At 35.3% G+C, this 25,541-nt stretch overlaps 2 protein-coding genes and 1 long non-coding RNA gene across 9 annotated transcripts in view; 1 reads left to right on the forward strand and 2 right to left on the reverse strand.

Annotated features, from left to right (window-relative positions):
- The window catches only part of LOC134660156 (uncharacterized), a 42,040-nt gene extending 22,038 nt beyond the window's left edge, over window positions 1-20,002 (reverse strand). Inside the window, exons 1-3 of one of the 7 annotated variants that reach the window (XM_063515883.1) lie at window positions 19,932-19,950; window positions 14,572-14,733; window positions 13,553-13,888 (exon numbers count right to left, since the gene is read on the reverse strand). In XM_063515883.1, the coding sequence (XP_063371953.1) occupies window positions 13,553-13,697 (145 nt within the window). In that variant the 5' untranslated portion in view covers window positions 13,698-13,888; window positions 14,572-14,733; window positions 19,932-19,950. Of the gene's footprint in view, window positions 1-12,121; window positions 12,360-13,552; window positions 13,889-14,571; window positions 14,734-19,864 lie in introns of those variants that run through there. The other 6 variants (XM_063515886.1, XM_063515885.1, XM_063515887.1 and 3 more) reach the window with 6 other exon arrangements.
- LOC134660175 (uncharacterized) overlaps window positions 1-25,541 on the reverse strand; it is a 138,885-nt gene that overhangs the window by 29,176 nt on the left and 84,168 nt on the right. The gene's annotated exons all lie outside the window — the stretch shown is intronic.
- Window positions 1-25,541, forward strand: part of LOC134660142 (venom protease-like) — a 92,234-nt gene that overhangs the window by 26,295 nt on the left and 40,398 nt on the right. The window lies entirely within an intron of this gene.

The raw sequence follows: 25,541 nt of genomic DNA on the forward strand, positions 1-25,541 counted from the left end.
CAAGGTCTATAAATATTATATTATTATATATGTACACCTTCGGCCGTATCTCCCGCCACGCATCCTTGAATGATGTCATCCGTAGGGCGCTTGCTTCCGTCAGCGTGCCGGCCATACTTGAGCCGAACGCGGTATCGCACGCGACGACGGCAAGCGGCCCGACGGGATGTCACTCATCCCGTGGAAGCTAGGGAGGACGCTTGTGTGTTGACACGCTCGCGCCGTCCCACCTACAGGCGACCTCCATCAAGGCGGGGGCTGCGGCCACAACAGCGGAACTAAACAAGCGGCGCAAGTATGCTGTCCTCGGCGAGGGTTACATATTTGCGCCGTTCGGAGTCGAAACTCTGGGACCGTGGGGGCCCAGTGCGAAATCTTTATACAAAGAGATTTCCGAGCGTCTCGTAGATGCGTCTGGTGACCAGAGGGCTGGCAGCTACTTCGGCCAGAGACTAAGTCTGGCCATTCAAAGAGGTAACGCTGCCAGTCTTCTGGGCACCATAACTCAGGACAGCGAGCTGGGGAGCATTTTTTATTTATAAGTTTATTTAGGTATAAGTTTATTTATAAGTTTATTTCTAAGATTATTTTTAGTTTTATAATGCATGTACTTAGTTTAGTTTGTATTTTTATGTCTATTATATATATATATGTTTTTTGAATTTAAAGCTCAGTTATTTATTTATTAAATCGTATGGCAAACATATTATAAAAATAGAAACAAATATAAATAATTCGATGTCTACAAGTGTTAAAAAATTGCTTCGCGCTACCCAACTATTTTCTGGAATGCCCCTGAGGACAATAAGGTATTTGATAATTTTTTATGAATGGTATCAGTCGATCAGGTTTGTTTTGAGGATCAAATGTCTGTATGGGACCCATTGTCTTAAACCAATACAAAAGTCACAGATGATGGTCAAAGTCTGGCACCCGCACTTTACTGACGAAACGCTTCTAACAAAATACATCGTGACGTCACCATGTAACGTTAGAAGCCGTTTCAATGTATGGAAAACAAGTAAATTGCGATTTTGTCGGTGATATTGCGTTTATATGGTTGCTAAACAATATTTTTTTTAATAAAATGTAAGGAATCGAATGGTATCATAATTTTTTTCGTATTTGGAAGTAAAAAAAAAATCTTTTTTAAACATTAAGATTTAAGGCTTTGTATTTTTTTATTAATCCCATATAATTTTTAAAGTTCCAATGTATTGTGATAAATTGCTCATTTTTTATGTATTTAACTAGATCTAGTTATAAAATTCAACATCTATCAAACACCCTCTTCTTCTTCCTCGCGTTATCCCGGCATTTTTGCCATGGCTCATGGGAGCCTGGGGTCCGCTTGACAACTAATCCCAGGATTTCACGTAGGCACTAGTTTTTACGAAAGCGACTGCCATCTGACCTTCCAACCCAGAGGGGAAACTAAGCCTTATGTGTCAAACACCCTATTACATTTAAATTGTAAAGAATTTAAATTGTAAATTGTGAATATTGAAACAGATTTCGCTCACTGCGTGGAGTGAGGAAAAGTTTATTTTGCTAACTTGCTATTTTCTTGTTAAGATAATTATAAGCACTTGGGTCTCTCCGATATATTCGATGTCGACTGTAAAAATAGCCCCAAACTGATTTTATGACCTTCGTGTGAAAGCCTTATTAGGCCTTAAAGCCTAAGTTCGGTCCGGAAGTAATATTTTACACGTTTCAGTTGATCTATAGATTCCGTTAGATTGTCTATGGTCTGTTGTATGGTTCTCTTTTATTTTAATATCAAGCTACATATGCGTTTTGATAAATTAGTGATGTGTTTTATTTATTTATAATTTCAAAAAGTAAATTCGAATAATTTAATAGCTACATGATTCAATATTTTTTACACAATTTTGAATCGTGGCTGTATGACCTGTACTCGTACCTATGGCTAAAGGGATTTGACCGGAATGTATTTAACAATGTCAAACAATAAAAAAAATCATCGCTCGTTAACATTTTTGATTATACCTCCCTTTTTGAATAATGTACTATTGTACTAATATATTATCCCATAACGTAGAAAATTGTTATGTATAGATGGTCAAACCAATTTGTCAGTAAATAGGAATATAAAAACTATACTCATCCTTTTCTTTTGGGTGCTAGTACTAGTGTAAGACAAAGATAGTATGACTCTCTCTGCCTATGTTTGAAATAAGATAGTCCTTTGACACACTATAACTTCTAAAAAGGTCAAAACTCTCTACCAACCTCTTGCTATAAAAACTACCACTAAATCTATTTCTACAATCGCAACTAGACCAAAATACAATTTAAATTAAGCTTTACGCCCTTAACACTCAATCTATTTTCAAATGCAGTTCCATCTGAAATTCAAATTCAAAATTCGAATACAGATAGAACGGTAGTGGCGTCCGACTGGCTAATTTACATAGATCTCTGATAATAAATGAAAATATTACCTTCGTGGCTCAAGATATAATGGTAATAGTTCTCTATAAGGCCAGGTTAATATGGACTCTTTTACGAGTAGGCAGTAAAGGAAATGGGGTCTACTTTAAATGGAAATTTCGATGTAAATCTAAGCTTCCGAACGTTATCGGCCGCCATCTTGGAAATTAGGTCAAGACTTGTTTAGGCGTGCGTGTGAACTAATTATTTGACGGTTCGGGGTGAGGTTAGTGATTAAATTGACCCTTGACAACTACAAATAGTTGTGTTACGTCATCTGTGCTTAACAAGGTTAACAGATTAGTTTTAATAAGTTTTACAGTACGTCTGGTGCTCCATTACGACACCCTGTGCTATAATAAGCACATTACATAACTACATACGTCGAAAATTTTAAGGGCCATATGTACTGTTTTGACGTATCTTAAAGTTCGAATCGGGCCGTTAGAATCGTACTCCTGTAAGTTTTGGCGCTCTCTACGAGCTACTACGAGTGCTACGATACTTCGTAGACGTTGTAGCACATATAACGTTTGTCAACACTAACCAACTGTTAATAATAATTTTTGAATCATTTAATAATCGTTTGTGTGACATAAAGTGTCATTCAATAGAACTTGCTAACTATGTAAACAAAAGTTACTAGTAACTTAACATTCAATGTCAATTTTAGTATGGCGGTTTGTTTACATAGTTAGCAAGTTCTATTGAATGACACATTATGTCATATTGACATGTGTTTGTTAGAAAGGGACAAAGTTAAACAGAGGTTTGTAAGAAGTTGCCAAGTTTTATGGGAGGGTGAGTCTACGTTAACACTGGCGCATTCCTATTTAAAATAAATTACTGGCAAAAAACATATTTTAAAAACACTCTTAAAAATTGACGACTGAACTTAGTACAAGATGATTGTATTGTCACCTGTGTTATAAATAAAAATCATATTGATATCAATTGAAGATAATTTTGAAGTCCGAATGGCGCTCTTGCATGACCAATTTTTAAAATACGGTTATACCATTAAAATTATTATAGGTACGAGTTCTAATGTCGGTCAAATTAAAATACGCCTCTAAAAAAGCATATACATGTATTATATATGTATTCATTATGATATTACTAAGCATCATCAAAAAAAGAAAAACAAAATTCAAATTAAACTCGGAACTATTATTTCAACTGTCAAAACCAACAAAAGCCAGCACAATAATAAAATTAAAAATAGAAATTCTGCAACAACATTTAAATATTTCCAAGGGAATGCGCAAAAGATATAATTATGTAAATGTACCGTGCTACACTAGCATACGTCACTCCGCTTCCGTCCGGCCATCTTGTTTCTATTTTTTTAAGACCACGGCGTTGTGCTTTCTGCCAACTTGTGGTTTTTTACACGACTGCCCAAAAAAGGAGTGTATTGTTTTTAACACACTTATTCGTATTCTAAAGTCAGAATTACGTTAGCACAACAGGAAAAACAACATTGCGATATTTTTTTCCCTATTAGCATCAAAAGAAGTTATAAGTTATTTCTACTCACAATCACGAACTTATGAGGGGCTATTCATAAATTACGTCATTTCAAATAAGGGGGGGGGAGGGCCTGGACTACAGAAAAAAAATTAAAATATACTCTTACACAGCTTTGTCAGTAGAAAAAACCGGTAAATTTAAAAAATTAAGGCGCGTAGAGTTGAATTCCCATAAAAAAATTTCTACTGACAAGTTGGGTGTGTTTCAGTATAGAGTCTGTGCGGAAAGAGAAGAGTCGTGGAATATATTATGGAGCCCAATACATTCCACGACTCTTCTCTTTCCGAACAGACACTATATAGTAACTACTGATTTGGCTCATAGTAAAATTACCAATGGCATACTCGTAGGTACTTTTGACATTTAAAAATACAACAGATAGTCGCAGCGTGAGCGTATTTAATTTTATGTTGTAGGATGCAGAAAAGATTAAAGCATTTATAAAATGTCAGTTTGTATGTTGTTAAATGCTATTAAATTTAAATAGCGCAATTTTGAACTACTCCGAGGTGTTATTTATCATGTTCTATTCGAAGCACGCGATTTTCTGTAATTACCTACTGCTGTTTTAATGAATTCGCTGAATTTTTTGGGCGTTTTATGATTTGTGAAATCCTTTTTAAAATCATGGCTCAAACACACATTTTATAACCCACTGGCGTATTCACATTTTAGTTATTCGATCTGTTTCCGATATTATTCTGATCTGTCAGTGTCAAAAGTGACATTTTTAGGGTTCCGTACCCAAAGGGTAAAACGGGACCCTATTACTAAGACTCCGCTGTCCGTCCGTCCGTCCGTCCGTCCGTCTGTCACCAGGTTGTATCTCACGAACCGTGATAGCTAGACAGTTGAAATTTTCACAGATGATGTATTTCTGTTGCCGCTATTCTTTATTCAGGCAAACACTAAGTATAAGTTTACAGCTATAGCTATAACAACAAATACTAAAAACAGAATAAAATAAAGATTTAAGTGGGGCTCCCATACAACAAACGTGATTTTTGACCGAAGTTAAGCAACGTCGGGCGGGATCAGTACTTGGATGGGTGACCGTTTTTTTTGCTTGTTTTTTTGCTTGTTTTGCTCTATTTTTTGTTGATGGTGCGGAACCCTCCGTGCGCGAGTCCGACTCGCACTTGTCTCTTAATATTGTGCATGTACATTTGCGGCGTACGCTGGCCAGTAAGGGTTGAACAAAAATTCATTCCTGGAGTCTGTATTTATGCCTGACGAGCTGACGGGTCAAAAATGTTTGGGAAAACTGGGGTTATTATTGTAGATAGTACGAAAGTTAACTTGGGTGCAATTTTGTGAGGCCTTAAGATACAGAACATTAGAACATGCCTATATTAAGGAACCGCCAAGAAAATTTGCCTTTAAAATCCATTTATTTTTATTTTAATGTCCACAGGAAATTCGCATAACCTTAACTCTTATTTAAAAAATTTTAGAACCTCACGCGATGTTTATTATGTTTTGCGGACTATTATTACTATACCTTGTGCACTCGTATTTGCGTCATTTGACACATGACACTGACAACAGCAATAGAACGTAAAATATCTTGCACATAGAAATTACAAAGGAAGACAATTGCATTGCGAACGTTTACGTTCGACGTCTTTTTTTTTTAATTTAGGGTTGGCCGGACACTACCGTTATAAATCGGTAGTCGTCTAAGTAAATCGATATATTTTTTTCATTTTTAGTCGCAACAATTCAATTCAATTCAATGTTTTATTCATAAAATATACATTTTACACGTCAAATTTTTAAACATTATTAAATTTAGGTAAATGTTGTTATAAATCATTCATATTACAATAGTTATTAGATATTTATAACAAAGTATTATTAAATTTATTATGTCTTCTTATTATTGTTTATTAACCATATACTTAATTCTAGCTTTATTTAAATCTCAAATAAAAATTTATTAAACGTCACAATTCGATACCTCAGTCTAGGTGCCATGCAATCGTAATCGCTTGCTGTGACCTGTGACAATCGATTTGGGTTAGTTACATCTCTATATACGTCAGTCATAATGTGTCAAAAGACGCAAATAAAAATAATTCCACTATAACTGTGGACTACGTAACTTAAGTTTGCGTAACAAAGAACAAATACTAAACTATGCCAAGTCCCCATGTCATGCCTTTAGCCATAAATCAGATATAGATAAAATGATATTCAAGACAACCTTCGTACCAATACGTGCTGGTTGAATAAACCTTAAAGACAATGGTCGGATTCGGTTCGATTAAGAGCCAACAGGAGCTGAGATTTAAATATTTTAGGTAAATATACCCGTCTCGCTAACGGAAGCGGCTCCTAAAACTAGTGCGATAAGGACAAGGCGAAAAATCCTGCGTAAAAATCTCAAATATCGAGGTTTCGTACTCGACTATTTCCTCCTCCAAAACTTAACCAATCGTAACCAAATTTGGAAATCTAAATGATTATGAAATTATCTGTGTCGGACCGTTTTGCTTTTTTGGCTAATTGATATCAGTTTTGAATAACACGCCTCTCATTGCGGCATAGCCAATTAGGCCATTTTGGCCATTTTTGAAGGGCTCTAGCGCCTTAAAAAACAAAAATATCAAAAAAAGCAAAACGGTCCGACATAGATATTGACAATATTATACTGTGTTAAAAAAATCATTGCTCTAGCTTCAAAACCCACGGAGGAAACAGTCGAGTACGTTTGTATGGAGAAATGACCACTCCTGTTGGCTCTTAATATACGGGATGTTTTTCAATGTTTTCAATCCTTAGCTATATTTTGCGGGATGAATAAAGGTCCCAAGGGCGTAGACAGCCAGTGAACTAGGGGGTGGCGAGTTCATAGGCCTGGGGCGGGCAGAGGCCACAGAGGGGCATGCATTGTAAAATTTGAGCTGCCTGTACCTGCCTACGCCCATGAAAGGTCCTACTGACTGAGCAACAATTATTGTATGACCGGCCCCGAAACCACGAAAAAATGTTGGCTCTCCCATAGAAAACAGCCAATAACTTTTTCGCGATTTCTAGGTTAGGTAGTACCATAGTAAAAGTGGTTCAGTATGACCTTTATTGATCATTAAACTCACAATATAAGATATTATCTATAACTGTTATAATAATTAAAAATTCGAAAAAAATCAAATTTAGGGGCGTAGTTTAAATTTGAAATAAGTAAAACAAATGAATATAGCTTTGTTTATTAATGTACAAATACAACAAATTGGGTCAAAATACTTTCAATAATGTTAATATCCAGCCAGGAAAATGAGAACTACGTTTGTATGAAAATTGAAAAGGCGATTACGCGCGGGTCTTCCACTTTCGTCTTAAATTGGAGTCAATCTCATCTAGCGTCCTCGCGTACATTTAATCATCAATTTTTGATTTATGGTGACAGTCTGACAGTCGAGCGCTTGAAATTCAAAAATTTCCGCAAAACGCGCATAATTATTAATAAAGTTTTTACCCAAAAGCTCTCTTTGTCAATTAACGCCACATTTTAATGCAATTTACCTACATTAGATTGCAGCACAAAGGAGCAATCATGTATAATGCCAACCCGGAAACCTTGATTTATTGAACGCAGCCATCTAATTTGGCCGAAATGTCTTCCTTCCGGTGCTCTGCACGTATATCTAGGTTAATCGTACATTGAGAATAAGGTTGTTTTTAAAACTTACTTCTTTGATACAAGCATTTATTGCCAACTGTATTTTTCTTTTAACAGTCATCTGCTTGTACAGTAAGTAACACTAGTAGCGGATGAAATAATGTGCTAAAAGTATCTACATGTTTTGCTAATACTTTTACCAAATAGATATACATGGGTCTCTATTATTTCCCAAAAAGTTTTAAGTCATAACCATAACATAATGTATTGTTAGCCCGCAATTTCGTTAGTCATAATTCATTTGGTTCAGAAACACGTCACTTTTCAGGAAAACAAACCTAACCTAACCTATCTATAGGATAACCCAACAAAAATCCTGAAAAGTTAACGGTTTCAGTTTTATGACTAATGAACAATACATTATGGAGTTAGAACCTTATGGGAAACAACGGGACCGCCCCAGGCTTAGACCATACATAACGCTTTAAGGCTCCAGGGCGTCGTGATGCACAGTTAGGGAAGCCCTGCTATGCATCGCCAAATTCAAATTCTATTTTTAAACGTTTGCCGCCAGACATAGTGTGTAACTCGTAGCGCGAAACGAATAAATTACCGCGTACGATCAATACTAGGTACCTAGCCTAGTACGTAGTATTTATTAGTCTACCTTGATTTTAGGGTGTAAGTCCGCATTCTCCTTTGTGCGTTTGTTTTTTTATAAAAAGCTGTATACTCGATTAGTAAATTTAAAGGGTACTGTTATGTAAAGCTGTTGAAAATATTGGTCTATGTGCGTTGGCGTTTCTGTATATGGGGCATTATCTATGAAAACGGACCTTATTGTCGATGGCGCTTACGCTGCAAATTAAGCGTCGCGTGGCATTGTATTTATATAGGAACATCGTTAATAATGGCGTAAGCGCCATCGACAATAAGGTCCCTTTTCATAAATAACGGCACATATTTTCAGTTGAATAGCTGTAGTTGACTTAAACAACCCGTACATTTCTTTCGATAGCGTGACGTGACGTACGCGTTTGCGTTAAGTGTCATCTTGTATACAAGCTTCGCGCGCTGTTCAAAATCTCATACAAAAATAGACATAATGCAAACGCGAACGCACGTCACGCTATCGAATGAGATTTATACTAGGGCACAGAATAAGTAATGATATTTGATATATTGATATTTATTCAGGGATCATTTTACAGCATTACAGCTAGGGGCGCCAGTGCGCTGTAAAATTAAAATTAAAAGCTGTAGTAATAAAATTATATGATGAATATGACAATAATTAAGTTGTAGATCTTTCATAGGTATGTAGTCCATACGTACTGCCGTATCTAAAAATAACGAAAATCGGTGTACCTACAATCTTATTAAGCCATATGTAATGATTAATGATCACAGACTATTGTGCATTATACACCAGTGTACACCAGTGAACTGTTACAAAATTATGGTGAATTAATAATCTTTCATGGTTTATATTCTGCTCTAAGAATATCAAAAGTGACTATTATTTCCTCGAAATATATAACCTTAAATCAGTTCACGTTTATTGTATGTAAGTAATCAATCAAGTCGCCTACTGTGCCTTTATTCTCGGTCAGACACACGTAAAAGTAATATTACTGTAGAATGTAGTGTAAGGCCTGAGTGGACGCTCTTGCAGGCCCAGTGCAGCGGGGCGGGGCGTGCGGCGTGCATGTTAAACAAATGCAAGCGTATAGGAGTGGCCTTAGTGCACGCTGCTCACATCACGTGCGAGTGAGCCCGACGCCACGCTGCACGCCGCACGCCCCGCCGAACGCTCCGCTTCGAGCGTCCACACAGGCCTTACACTAACAGTAGTTGTTCAAACAACAACACTCCTAACTGTACATTGTTGGACCTTATTACAAAAGGCATAAGGTCCACCGATGTACACATTTTACAGTTAACAGTGTGGGCGATGGTACATGGTACGGTGTATTTATCACATTATCATGTATATTATTTGTTTTACTGAGATCCTAATTTATTTACTGTAATTGTGTCCATTGAAGTAAGCGATTTTGCACTAATCTTTTTGATTAAAATTTTCTGATTCCGCTACCCATCAATGTTGTAGGGAAGATATTGTTTCCGATAAGTTCTTCTTGATTTTTAATCAGTATTAGTTTTTGCTGACTGCTATTTTACTGGATTGAATGTATCTATTTTTATCGGAAACGTTAGTATGTGTCATGCTACTTCAGTCAGTCTCGGTACAAAAAGTACTGACATGATAAATACGATCGTTTCCGAAAAAAAACCGACTTCAAAAAGGATGAAATAAAATATTATCCTTTTTGAAGTCTATGCGTTACCAACTGATATGTTTGAAGTCGGTGCCAAGCCAAGTAGTAACAATACAAAAATGGGATTGATAGCCATAAAGCTGATTATTTTTGACTGGTATTGTTACTACTTGGCTGGGCACTGACTTCAAACATACCTATCAGTTGGTAACGCATAGACTTCAAAAAGGATAATATTTTATTTCATCCTTTTTGAAGTCGGTATTATTTTTTTTGTAAAAAATTTTTATGTTTCCATTTTTAGTTTCAATCGGTGAGTGAAAAATCAATCATTCCCTATTTTCCTACCCTTAAGGTTGGATTTTTTTTCGGGGTATACCCTTTCCAATAATTTTTTTTTTATCAAAATCGAACTACTCTATAAAAAGTTTTGCGTGGTCATATATAAAAAAAAAATTTTTTTTTCGTCGGTTAAAAAATCGATGGAAAACAATTATGCACTACATCTGTACATTACTAGTTCGATTTTATATTCGTTTTATAAGGGTTGCACGCGGGTACTATTGATGCAATAAATTTACCAAACATACATAAAATAGATTAGACAGACACACAAGTAAAAATCATATCAAAATATTTATTAAACTTACCTTGGGTCCATTATGCTTGCATTTCAAAATTTATTTAAACAAATAAAATACTTGTCGACACGGCTGGTCGACGCCTCGGGAGACCATACTGCCCCCCTAAGGTAAAAGGCCGTATTTTCAAAGAAAGCTATATGAAAATACCGCTTTTTAGCTTAGGAGGGCAGCATAGGGCTGGCGCTTACCTCTCCCAGCGCAAGCGCATATCGCTAGCAATCATAGAGAAATATAATAAGACAAGAGTGCTCACTCCATACATCATTTCAGACTATTAATTTCAGTGTCTACATCTAGCATCGAGTAGCGGAACTATCAGTACTGCTACTTGACAATAGATGTAGCAGTACTGATAGTTCCGCTACTCGATGCTAGATGCTAATAGTCTTTTTGGTACTAAAACTGATGTATGGAGTGAGCACTCTATGTATTTTTTTCTCTATGCTAGCAATACAGAGAGGTAACGCAGCCAGCGTTATGGGCACAATGCCGCAGGCGGAGGTTTTAGAAGGGGTGTTCTTTTTATAACCTCTTTTTATTTTCATCTATTTTATTAGTATATTTTAGCTTTTATATCATATTATAAGTATTAATTTAATTTTTATGTAGGTTTATTTTAATTTTAGTTTAGTTTTTAAATCATTAATTCATAGTTAGTTTTAATGTTTTTTTATTATTACCAATTATTGTCAGATAAATAAATTACGTGTAAATTAGCTTTATGAATAAATGGTTTATGAATAAAATACCGTAAGAGCTTCGGTTTAAATGTTAGATAGGTATAATGATTATTAGGGCTAATATTTTATCGTTTGTATTTTGATATTAGTGATGCGGCAACGGGCGCTCCAACACACTTTACAATTGGGTTATTACATCCACCTTTTCATCAGACACTGTGTGCGGAGAGGGACAGAGAAGGTATATACTATTAAATTTCCCCTTTCCCTCAGCAGAAAGTGGCCGGAGAAAAAGTAGATGTAAAAAGACCTTAATATATAAAATGTTCTCTACTCGTGAACAGTGGACTACGAGTATGACTTGTATAAATAAGGTCATTGCTTTATACACACACGATTTAATTATAACATATTATATGCTAATCAAATGTAATATTCAAAATATAATTAATGATGGAAAGCTAAAACATTGAAAATATAGTCTGGCAAACCAATTTGTCATAAAAAGGGGCGGAAAACAAAATTGCTGTGAAAACGAAACTTCGCGCCTAAAATTTTCAACTTTTTGACGGGTTTGCCAAACTATACGTATACGTATAGCTGCGGGCTCAGCACGGTTCCATTTTTTATCCACTATCACTAAGCCCGTCACTTTCGCACTTACATACTTGTTAGAACGTGACAGGCATGGTGATAAATGATAAAAATGCGACCGTGCTACTAGGGCTGGTCAACCAAATCTTATCATTAAAAAAAGGCGCTAAAATTCTATTATGGGACGATATCCCTTCGCGACTACGTTTTTCAAATTTGCCGCCTTTTTCTACTGTCAACATCTGGTTGACCTAGTATATTTAGAAACATTAAATTCAAGCGTAACGAAAACAAGCAGTGCGAACTCACCAGGTGGCGCTGTGGGTACTACTTCCTTTGGAGCTTGTGTGTTACTCTTCCCGAAGGTTGTGAGCGCCTCTGATGACTCGCCGGTGAACCAACCGGCGAGCAGAAGGGGCAAGATGGCTGCCGCCGCTTGCTTGCGGCACCACATCTCGAATCTCCAAAACACACGCATCGTGTATCTCTAGCTTTATAACTCTATTGTCTTTGAAACGTTTGATTTTTATTCTAAATCTTTGACAGATTTGTTTTTTCTAAGTGAAGTTAAATGAGTCTCAGATACGAATTGGAAATATACAATGTAGAATCAAATCGCCTTTCCAAATTTGAATAGGTTCGACATAACGATTTTACGTAATAATCCGCGTTTGACACTGATTTAAACTTTCACGATTTTGAAGGTAGTTCGAAAAACTCGAGCAAATATTAATCCGTGTTTAAGTTAAGAGAGTATGTATAAAAATACCCGTTAAAATTAAGAAAAGGAACATTTACATGTTTTATTATGGCATTCATATATTGATTTAGATTTTTGAGTAACGAGTAAGTTGTAAAAGAAGTGTGTAAGTATAGTAAATGTTATTCAACTTAAAATTAATTCATTTATTGCAATTTTGAAATAATATTTTCCTTTTTTTTGCATTTTTATTAAGGAATACACTATTCAAGTGTTGTTGGGAACTGTGTTGAATATGTTCTTTCAATTTATAATTTATTTACCATAATTTGTCGATTTCCAAATGCCAACGTATTATTCGAACAGCTGCCGTTGACAAAAATACTTCCTTGAAAAAATACTCGCTAAAATACCTGTCTAGTATTTTACGCTAGACGGCTACTTACATATTCTGCCATCTTGATAAGCACATCATGCATTTGACATCGAGTGTGCTTGGTTTACAACGAACAGCCAAGAAGTGTGAATGTCCTGTCGATGTGTGCGTGTGGCTGTGATGTGTTCTACGCCGATGACTGTTCTTGGTATTCTACAAGAACCTCTCATGCTACATTTTATTATTCGAGCGGCATTGCGGGATATTCGTAGATTCGTACTTATTAATTATATTTCTGTATTATCAGTAGCGTTACGTTATAAATATCTCGTAGAGAAATGGAAAAAGTCGCTTGAATGTTAAAATAAGCAGATTTTAAAGACGCTTCGCTACTGATTGGTAAAAAACTTTTAAATTCCACACTTTTTGGTCAATATTTAATTTTTTATTACCCGTTTTCTGCCATTTTACATAAACGAATGATAGAATAAGGCCATGGAGGGATGTGATTAGTGAATAGATTTTTAATCATTTATTGGAAGGAAGAAGATGCAAAATTCGCTTCTTATTCCATCTCGGTTGTGTCTGTGTACTGATGTAGCATGAGACGCTGCTTGTTTGTGTTCATGTAGCGTGAAGCTTGTCCGAGAGTAAAATGTCTTACCCGGCGCTGCGGCTGGTGTGACGGGCTTTGGAGGTGGGTCGGTGTTGGCCTTCCCAAAAGATGAGATGCCACCAAAGGCTTCACTTGTACGCATCAGACATCCAGCTAAAAACACTGGCAGTATCACCGCCGTTTTGCACCACATCTTGTTTTTTTATTTTTATTTTTTTACGCTACTGTCAAATTTGGAATCACAAGTTTTGAAGCATCAATTAAAAGAGAAAAAGCGGTGTTTTGTCAGTTTTGTTCGGTTTTAGTTTGTGTGTAGGTATAATCCGAGTTTAAGGCTGTTCAGAATGAATGGGAAAACCGAATTGTCTTTCCACTCATAATATTCTGTAGAAAAAAAATATATTAGTGTTTGCGCCATTGAAGTAGGAATGACTTTGGTAAGTAGTTGCTTGTATAGTGGGACTACTTAAAACAAGAAAGTAATGAATAAATAATATATTTAATATACAAATAGAGAACAAATCAAATTATTTTTTATAATATTTTGATTTGTGTTTCGGTCTCGGCCACTTGAGGGCTTGGTAACTTTTTCTGTATATGACATCGATTTTAGAATTTTAAATTTCAGAAGTAAACTAATATGCATCTATTGTGTAGCTTATTAATCGTATTAATAATTTACAATTTACTTCTGAAATAAAACAATACCCAAAAAAGCCAATATACATGCCAATTTATATTGAGATCACAACATCAATTTTTATGAAAATGTATAAAAGTTTGCTACCCGACTGCGTATAATAAATAAATAGGGGTATATACAAAAACGCTTCCATAATTTTGTCTTTCTTAAATAGCGAAACGATAAATATGCGTGATATTTTTTTTTCAATACAGTAATGAATTATGCCTTAATCTTAGTCTTTGGACTACTCGGATCAAGTGCAGGCGATTTTATTTTAATTGAATCGTGAAAAAAGAAAAAAAGTGAATATCGCCTTCACTAGTCCGATAAAAAGCGTTTACGACACAGTCGGGTTTCGTCCCATTATAAAAGGAGCTCTTACCAGGCGCTGCAGTAGTCGTGAGTACATAAGGCGATTCGGTTTTTGCGACCCCAAAAGTCGAGCTGAAAGCGTGGCATTGTCCAAACAGCCAGACAGACAACAGAAGTGGCATTATAACCGAAGGCCGTTTCCACATAGACATCTTGTATTTTTTTTCTGAAACTGATTCTATTTTCCAACGGTTTGTTTTTTTAGCCAAGCCGATACAGCATTTTATCTGTCGTCTACTGTTATTTCCTAGACTAGTAATTTTTCTACATAATGGGACTTAACTTCTGAATCACCTGAAAACTCAAATAGTTATTCTCGTCTACGTATTAATCGTGTAGCATGCTGCTGTTATTCGTGTTTTTTAACCAATTGAAAATACAATTGAAGAAAATTTTGTAATTTTGTGATAGTGTTTGCCAATGTGTCTCTGTGTGAGTGCTTCTAAACATTCAAATGTGAGGAAGTCCCATTATATGAAAAAAATTACCAGGCGGAGCTACAGGCGTCGGCGGTTTGGACGGTTGCTGAGTATTCGTCACTCCAAAGGTGCTTAGGGCTTCCGAAGAGTCCCCAGTCAACCACGCCAACAGTAGATGCAGAATAACTGTAGCGGCTTGCTTTCGGCGACACATCTCGAAACAAGCCTAGTACGCGAAATACTCATTCAAAAATACTACGTAAAAATACTCGATAAAAACGCGCGTAACGCGGAACGTTTTACGTCGTTGTCTATGGTTATAAAAATTTGAAATGGCGATTCAACTTCTGCGTTCATAAGTTAAAATAATAAATATTTTCTGTCAATTTGTTTTAACTTGTGCACGCAGGTTCTAGGAAAATAAATAAATTGCACAGATATTAGCAGCGTTTGCGCTGAACCTCTTAAAAATATCAGGCCTTAGGTTTAAGAAGCTGGCATGCATTAAACACCACATAATTTACTTTAAAATATATAAAAATACTGTCTAAGTATGCAAAGTACAGTCACCAGCAGAAGTGAGTAATCGGGCTAGATGCTCGTAATAATCCGCATACTATCGTATTGTTAAGATAATAAGAGCTATCATCAATATCATCATTTTAAAAACCTCGCCAGCTTTTCAACTATATTTAAAACTGCTGCCGACTGTATTTAAAATGCTTAGGAATAATAGAAAAGTGGAAAATTCACTGTCTCGGGTGAGAAAAATTTGGAATTCTAGGGGTGGAATTTTTCTACTTTTCCTTTTTAGTATTTCTAAGCATTATGGTATATTTGCAGACATTTCTGATTAATAAAAAATAAATTTAAGAAACAATATTTATACCTATTACGTTATATTAACGACGATATTCTGTTTTTTAAGTACATACAATATTTATAGGATACTTTATCTTCGTCGTTTTTGGAAGTCGGTTAAAAACTACGCTATTTCCTGGTAATCGGATTATGTAGTTATATTATAAAATAAAATAATAAGAAAAATAGATAAAAGAGTAATAAAATAAATGTTATGACTTCAATAATTTGACGTTATCTTATTTCCATGTTATTTTGGTTTTGTCATTATTATTTTCATGCCGACATGCCTCCATTTATATTTTTTATATCCAAAATGTTTAGAATCCAATGACGATTTCATTATTGAGTGAGATTAAATGTCATATTTAGTGTGTAAATAATATAAAACTATGTGTGTTTTTATAATTCCTTTTACAAATTTTACGACCTTTTAAAAATTATCTAACTGAAAAATATCAAAATAAACACGGGTAGGTATAAATTTAGATTAGGTAATTATATGTCAGTTTTAAATATGTTTTTTTGTTTAATATTGCTCTAAAGGGGCCCACTGAATACCAGTCCGCCGGACGGTATCGGCCTGTCAATAATAAATATTTTCTGTCAATTTGTTTTAACTTGTGCACGCAGGTTCTAGGAAAATAAATAAATTGCACAGATATTAGCAGCGTTTGCGCTGAACCTCTTAAAAATATCAGGCCTTAGGTTTAAGAAGCTGGCATGCATTAAACACCACATAATTTACTTTAAAATATATAAAAATACTGTCTAAGTATGCAAAGTACAGTCACCAGCAGAAGTGAGTAATCGGGCTAGATGCTCGTAATAATCCGCATACTATCGTATTGTTAAGATAATAAGAGCTATCATCAATATCATCATTTTAAAAACCTCGCCAGCTTTTCAACTATATTTAAAACTGCTGCCGACTGTATTTAAAATGCTTAGGAATAATAGAAAAGTGGAAAATTCACTGTCTCGGGTGAGAAAAATTTGGAATTCTAGGGGTGGAATTTTTCTACTTTTCCTTTTTAGTATTTCTAAGCATTATGGTATATTTGCAGACATTTCTGATTAATAAAAAATAAATTTAAGAAACAATATTTATACCTATTACGTTATATTAACGACGATATTCTGTTTTTTAAGTACATACAATATTTATAGGATACTTTATCTTCGTCGTTTTTGGAAGTCGGTTAAAAACTACGCTATTTCCTGGTAATCGGATTATGTAGTTATATTATAAAATAAAATAATAAGAAAAATAGATAAAAGAGTAATAAAATAAATGTTATGACTTCAATAATTTGACGTTATCTTATTTCCATGTTATTTTGGTTTTGTCATTATTATTTTCATGCCGACATGCCTCCATTTATATTTTTTATATCCAAAATGTTTAGAATCCAATGACGATTTCATTATTGAGTGAGATTAAATGTCATATTTAGTGTGTAAATAATATAAAACTATGTGTGTTTTTATAATTCCTTTTACAAATTTTACGACCTTTTAAAAATTATCTAACTGAAAAATATCAAAATAAACACGGGTAGGTATAAATTTAGATTAGGTAATTATATGTCAGTTTTAAATATGTTTTTTTGTTTAATATTGCTCTAAAGGGGCCCACTGAATACCAGTCCGCCGGACGGTATCGGCCTGTCAGTTGTTCGGAACTGCCAACTTTTTGTTCTAACTGACAGGCCGATATCGTCCGGCGGACTGTTAATCAGTGGGCCTTTACGGTACCTATATTATAGTCTGGCAAGCCAGCTTTGTCTGTAGAAAAAGACGGCAAGTTTAAAAAATATAGGCACGAAGGAATGGCTCTCTTATACATACAAATTTTGAATTCTACTATTTTTTCTACTGAGAAAGTTGGCTTGCCAGAGTAAAAACTCATAAATTAGCTGATATGAATATTGTGATTAATGTATAGGACGATACCTTTAATTATGTACCATCGCATAGTAAGTACATAATTTAATCGGCTTTTGTTATTATTAGTATTATTACCATATACTATGCTTATTACCTCAAACATACTTCCCTCGGGTATTGGCACAAACATGCATATATTGATACCCGAGTAAGCGAATCCCAAAATTTAATCTTGAGCGTTGCGACGGTTTCAAGGCACTTATTTTTTTATCAACTATTCATATCAACCAACTTATTAATAAATTAATTATTTAAATAAAGCGTATAAGCTAGCTGGTGCCATAAAAATAAAGATACATCTAAGTGTTTGTGTTTCTCCATTTGGCAAAATAATTCTTAGGAAAAGGCTTATTATCCACCTTATTGCTCACCTAAGGCTGCTTTTCCAGAGAGTGGATATAAATTCTGTGGGATCTGAGATCGAAATTTCGTTATCTATCTCTCTATCGCTCTTCCATATTCGTGGTAGAGGCAAATAACGAAATTTCGATTTAAATTTTTCACGATAGGGCCTCAGATTGAATAATTTTAATATCATGGATTTCTGTGGGGCTATTTTGAACGATACTTGGCTCTATAATGATATGCTTGGAATCTGAATGATGTATTTTATTGTAACAATTATTTTATATGGTCTTGCAAGTTTTTTTTAATTATATTGGTACAAAATGTTCGGTTTGCAAGTTAATGTTTATTTCCAAAAAACCGTAGAGGTTCAAAATAGTTGTACGACTTAATCTTTCGCCTGTGTTTGATAATGATATAACCAATTTTTTTTTTCGAGAACATTTTTTTTTCTCTTTACTATACGGTACGAGGGCGTTTTTTTTTGTTGTCCTCTACACTTTTTTTTTCAAATTTTGGTTTTTTTATGTTATTTCTACTCAGAATCACGAGCTCTTTCTATCCTAATAGGAGAAAAAAAGTGTCCTTAGGTTTCTATTTCCATTACTTCACCATTTTTCATAGACTTTGTATGGCGGTCGCGGAATGGAAAGATCGAAAAATGTATGGAAATTTTGTGATTCTGAGTAGAAATAACATAAAAATCTAGTGATTCTGAGTAGAAATAACATAAAAAATCCCAAATTTGAAAAAAAAAAGTGTAGGGGACAACAAAAAAAAACGCCCACGACCGAGGTTCAAACCCACAATTTTAGACCGCCACACACATAGGAAAGCTTAGACAATGCTCAAAACGATTTACACTAGCCTTATTTTCTTAACAAAACGGTCGTGTGTGAATCATTATGTACCATCACGCTCTGCGATCTAGCTAAATTGGTTGTTCAATACTTACGCTAAAGAGTTTCTAATTTAGCAAGAACCCTAAATGGCATAACAATCCCGTGTGGTGACTGTACATTTATCTGCGCAACTAATTCTGTTTACTTAACACATTCACTGCCAAGAACTGGGGCTTGACTTTGCATAGGAAAAGCTTGGCAGTAAAAGTGTTAAGGCCTCACAGAAGGTACTGTAAAACATTGTTGAAAAGATTTTCAGTTCTTTTATTTAGCAAAAAATAAGCGTATTTTTTATATTACGAGAATGTTAACTCGTAATTATCTCACCCGATGATATATTTACGATATAGATGTCAATATGATCTAATAAAATGTTATATTTTGAAAACATAAATAAACTTAAATTGGTATCGAAGCTGAAAATCTTTTTTTCATATTTAAATGTAACATGACATTTGTTTCCTGTCTTGTACTTTTTTAGAGCATTTCGGGTGGATATTTGGACATTTATCGGAATTACATAGGTAAATATAAATAATATTATGCGATTTTATAACTGTATTTATACAAATGGTAAAAAACAAAGAGCATATATTTTCTTTCCTAATATTCAGCTTTTACTTTTATAAAATGTTCTTGCTTTACGTTATTTTACTTAGGCATTATCATATTTATTATTAAACACGTATTATACCTATAATTCTATCAATTTTTTTTTACAAAATCACAAAAACCACATGCATACTCACAAAAAAGTACAAGACACTCAAAAAAAAAACAAAAAAAAGCGTGCTGAGCGTTCAACTTTTTAAATTCCGCTTTTAACCATAAACAAACTCTGCTTTAGTTTTAATTTATCGACACCGGTGGTACTTGGTAAGGAAGGTATTTACGGTTATATGCTGGTGCGGTCGACGCGGCACTGGTGGTAGCGAGCCAAGGTTGCCGTTTCTTGGGCTTGTACAGGGTGCGCGTTGTTTGAAAAGTCAGGGTCAGAAGAATGGTGGAAAATTGGCGAACTATATATCACTATCACTACATAGTACAAAACAAAATCGCTTCCCGCTGTCTGTCTGTATGTGTGTATGCTTAGATCTTTAAAACTACGCAACGGATTTTGATGCGGTTTTTTTAAGTGTTTCAAGAGAAAGGTTTATGTATCATTTGTTAACCCGTGCGAAGCCGGGGCGGGTCGCTAGTTAGTATTTACATATATGATTTAAACTGAATCGGGATTAGTAGTTTAAATTGTGAATGAAAATCATGTAAGTTTAAATCAATGAACTATAATACAATATTGTTAGTAAAGTAACAGTAGTATAAAAAAATATGGGTTATCAAACGGGCGAGCGAAGCGAAGTTCTTACCTTGGAAAATGATATTTATTGTCAGGATATGATGAGAGGATCTAGGAAAAAGTCGTTTTTTTTAAATAATATTATTTTGTATATCTGAGGGTAGATAAAGAAATTCAGATAATTGTTTACGCGGTAGAGCCTGTGTAGTTATTTCAGCTTATGATAAAATGAACATAATTATTACTCGGTTAGGGCCTTTTATTTGCCTATTACATGCCATCCTCCTCACCGTCACGCGGGCGCAATAGCTAGAGTCAGACCAAGAAAAGTCTGCAGCGGATTTGACAGCCCTCGCAGTGCCAGTGTTATTATAAACGTCAAACTTCTATGAAATTATGACGTGTAAATAACACTTGCACTGCGTGGGCTATCAAATCCGCTGCAGACTTTTCTTGGTCTGACTCTACGCGCATAGCCCATAGCCCCTTTTAATAATAAAAGTTTGAAAAAAACAAATAAATAAAAAGTTTACCAACACAAAAATCACAACGAATAAAAAAAAAGAAATAAGATATGAATAGTGATGCAATAAAGGTAGAAATTGAAATTAAAGACCAGCCTATATTAAAGTTATCACAGCATGAGGAAAATGTGTTTTTACTATCCATTGCTAAAATAATAATATCTTATGATGTCAATGGAAGATGGTAAAAAATGGTATAGATAAGACGGTGTATATGTCAGAAATACACGTCCTTGATTAAAACTGGAAATTCCGGTTCTGTTTGTATGTTTTCGAGAACCTCATGTAATAAATAAGGGTTTTTGAGGCCATATTTGGACCATTAGCAAGTGACATTTCTCAGGGTGAAATGGAGACATTCGCTTTTTCGCTCGGTCAAAATTGACTCGCAAATAATTTCTGAATCCAAATCTACTATCTAAATTAACAGTTATATTCGTACACATCCTATTTTTTTATAAGTTAATAAATTCGTGACCGCAACACCCTGTAGTTTGCAATTAAAGCATGGGGAGGGAGGCAACCCCCCCTCCCTAATATAATACACGAAACGTGAAAATAGTGCCTTCGAGCGGACCGAAGGCGAAATAAAACGTGGACTGGACTTTTGGTAATTATACCAATGCTAACATGATTATAAATCGCTTTTAGGCCCGAGATACACTTGTAAGTTTTTCTACTCCAGCACTCAAATGTGTCAATTAAATGACTGACAGTGATATCTAAAGCAATGTCATTTGAATGCTTTGTCTATAGGCTCATAAGATGACTGCTAGCAGTCATCTTATGAGTATAATACAACTGCTTTATTTTTTTTAAAGATACAAGTTCCGATCATCTTGATTGAAAGAGGTATGTTTTCATTTACAATAATAACTCTTTTTTTTTTAAATAATAACTCTTTTTTTTTTAAATAATAACTCAATTTTTTTTAAATAACAACTCTTTTTTTTAATAATAACTTTTTTTTTTAATAATCTCTTTTTGTTTTAATAATAACTTTTTTTTTTTTTTTTTTTTTTTTTTTTTTTTTTTTTTTTTTTTTTTTTTTTTTTTTTGCTGCAGCTGTCATAGAAAAAGTAATGTATGCAACAGCTCATAATTGGTTCTTAAAATTCTCGGGTCTATTTTTACAAAACTCGACTACGTCTCGTTTTGTAACTTCGACCCTTGAATTTTAAGAACCCTTATTATATCACTGTTGCATAAACTACTATTAACTTACGTAAGTGAGTGTTAGAATTGTCAAAAGAGGTTTGGCGCCAGAGTTCTGGCCGTATTTTGTTTATTCTGTAATTTCATACTTAGTTTTTAAATTGTGTTTTAAAATGCTCTTCTATCAAATGTCATGCGTAACTGTCTGTCTCTTTTTTGTTCGTTGTTAATATTTCACATAATAAATTAGATCGAATTTATTATTTAATATCTTTATTATTTACAATATCAATGGGACTCTCCGCGTTACAAGTTAATGATACTATGTGTGTGATAATATCATCAAAGCTATTTGTTAGAATGAGACAATGTGCGCGTTCAGATATTTTGAGCAGCTCGGCCGCTCCGATACATCAGATGGCGACTGTACTATAAATGTCAAACTTCTATGAAATTATGACGTTTTTAAATAACACGGCCTGAGTGGACGCTCTAAGCGGCGCGTTCGGCGGGGCGTGCAGCGTGGCTGTGGGCTCACGCGTGATGTGAGCAGCGTGCACTAAGGCCGCTCCTATACGTGCGCATTTGTTTAACATGCACGCCGCACGCCCCGCCCCGCTGTACGCCCAACTCGAGCGTCTACTTCGAGGGGCTACCGCCAAAACCGAAATTCGCAAATTGCGGGGATCTTTCTCTTTTACTCCAATGCACGTAATTAGAGTGACAGAGAAAAATGCCCGCAATTTACGAATTTCGATTTTCGCGGTTATAGCCCAGGCCTTACGCTTAGTTTGCTAACTGTGTGCTATCAAACACGGTGCGGAAGTAGCTTAGCCTGACACGCGGTTTAGTGATTATGGCAAATAAATATATTAAATAAATAATTAAATATCGGGACATCTTACACGGATCAACATAGCCCCAAACTAAGCAAAGCTTTGTACTATGGGTGATAGGCGACGATATACATACTTATATAGATAAATACATACTTATATTCATAGAAAACACCCATGACTCAGGAACAAATATTGGTGTTCATCACACAAATAAATGCCCTTACCGGGCTTCGAACCCGGACCATCGGCTTCACAGGCAGGGTCACTATACCCACTAGGCCAGAACGATCGTCAAAATAATAAGTTTAACTAAATATTATACAAAAGAATGTTAGATTTGGTTACAAGTTTACATACCTACATTATACGATTAAGTATTTAATAGTAGTTTATGCAACAGTGATATAATAAGGGTTCTTAAAATTCAAGGGTCGAAGTTACAAAACGAGACGTAGTCGAGTTTTGTAAAAAAAGACCCGAGAATTTTAAGAACCAATTATGAGCATACATTACTTTTTCTATGACAGCTGCAGCAAAAAAAAAAAAAAAAAGTTATTATTAAAAAAAAAGAGTTATTATTTAAAAAAAAAGAGTTATTATTTAAAAAAAATTGAGTTATTATTTAAAAAAAAAGAATTATTATTTAAAAAAAAAAAAGAGTTATTATTGTAAATGAAAACATACCTCTTTCAATCAAGATGATCGGAACTTGTATCTTTAAAAAAAAAAAGCAGTTGTATTATACTCATAAGATGACTGCTAGCAGTCATCTTATGAGCCTATAGACAAAGCATTCAAATGACATTGCTTTAGATATCACTGTCAGTCATTTAATTGACACATTTAAGTGCTGGAGTAGAAAAAGTATGTAGTAGGTGCTTAAAACGCAAGCATTAAAGTAAAACCAGCAAGGTTGCAGTAGTGTAAACTACATGTTTACCGAGAGCTCGAACAGTGTTGTCTTAGTAAACAAGGTGGCTGTCAATCTTCCCGCTTTTCCTAACCTTGCCTTAATGTAATTACTAGGTATATAATATGTAGGTTTATTTTTAGAAATGAATGCGTTCGATGGTATACTTCAGAGTACCATCGCCCACACTGTTAATAAACAGACAGTTCGTAAACCTTATTACAAAAGCCTTAAGGTCCACCGATGGACAGCTAAGTGTTGCTGTTTGTATGTTGACCAGTGTTGGCCGTAATGTGTAATTCTAATTAACAATTAATCATTTCCATTAACCATTAAATCCGCAATTAGTCAATTGCATTACGCATCAATTTAAATTAAGTTAATTAGAATTGAATTTTGAGACGTTTAATTACATTGATTGTCAATCTAAATTAACGTTTAATGCAATTAAATCAATTTTTTCATAAACTAATAATTAATGTTACTATTGCTTAGAAACTTGGAGCTAGGTATTAAAATTAAAAATAAGCATATGAATACAAGCTTCAGTGAATTATCAGGTCGTGATATTTTAAAATGAGACAACAAAATGACCCTGAAACCTGGCAGTAGGTACCTACTGGAACTCAGGTTTGGTGCAACATAGACACACGCCGTTTAGGCTATTCGACTCGTCACAATGAGCACTTGGGAGAGCAGTACCCAAGATGGAGCTGATGCTGAACCTTGGCTGTACCTAGTGGAACTCAGGTTTGGTGCAACATAGACACACGCCGTTTTGGTCATCCGACTCGTCTTGATGAGCACTTGGGAGAGCAGTACCCAAGATAGAGCTGATGCTGAACCCTGGCAGTACCTAATGGAACTCAGGTTTGGTGCAACATAGACAAACGCCGTTTTAGTCATCCGACTCGTCTTGATGAGCACTTGGGAGCGCAGTACCCAAGATAGAGCTGATGCTGAACCCTGGCAGTACCTAATGGAACTCAGGTTTGGTGCAACATAGACAAACGCCGTTTTGGTCATCCGACTCGTCTTGATGAGCACTTGGGAGAGCAGTACCCAAGATAGAGCTGATGCTGAACCCTGGCAGTACCTAATGGACCTCAGGTTTGGTGCAACATAGACAAACGCCGTTTTGGTCATCCGACTCGTCTTGATGAGCACTTGGGAGAGCAGTACCCAAGATAGAGCTGATGCTGAACCCTGGCAGTACTTAATGGAACTCAGGTTTGGTGCAACATAGACAAACGCCGTTTTGGTCATCCGACTCGTCTTGATGAGCACTTGGGAGAGCAGTACGCAAGATAGAGCTGATGCTGAACCCTGGCAGTACCTAGTGGAACTCAGGTTTGGTGCAACATAGACACACGCCGTTTTGGTCATCCGACTCTTCTTGATGAGCACTTGGGAGAGCAGTACCCAAGATTGAGCTGATGCTGAACCCTGGCAGTACCTAATGGAACTCAGGTTTGGTGCAACATAGACAAACGCCGTTTTGGTCATCCGACTCGTCTTGATGAGCACTTGGGAGAGCAGTGCCCAAGATAGAGCTGATGCTAAACCCTGGCAGTACCTAATGGAACTCAGGTCTGGTGCAACATAGACAAACGCCGTTTTGGTCATCCGACTCGTCTTGAAGAGCACTTGGGAGAGCAGTACCCAAGATAGAGCTGATGCTGAACCCTGGCAGTACCTAGTGGAACTCAGGTTTGGTGCAACATGGACAAACGCCGTTTTAATCATCCGACTCGTCTTGATGAGCACTTGGGAGAGCA

This window comes from Cydia amplana, chromosome 26 (genome assembly GCF_948474715.1).
Source record: "Cydia amplana chromosome 26, ilCydAmpl1.1, whole genome shotgun sequence".
In the NCBI taxonomy this organism is placed as follows: Eukaryota; Metazoa; Arthropoda; class Insecta; order Lepidoptera; family Tortricidae; genus Cydia; species Cydia amplana.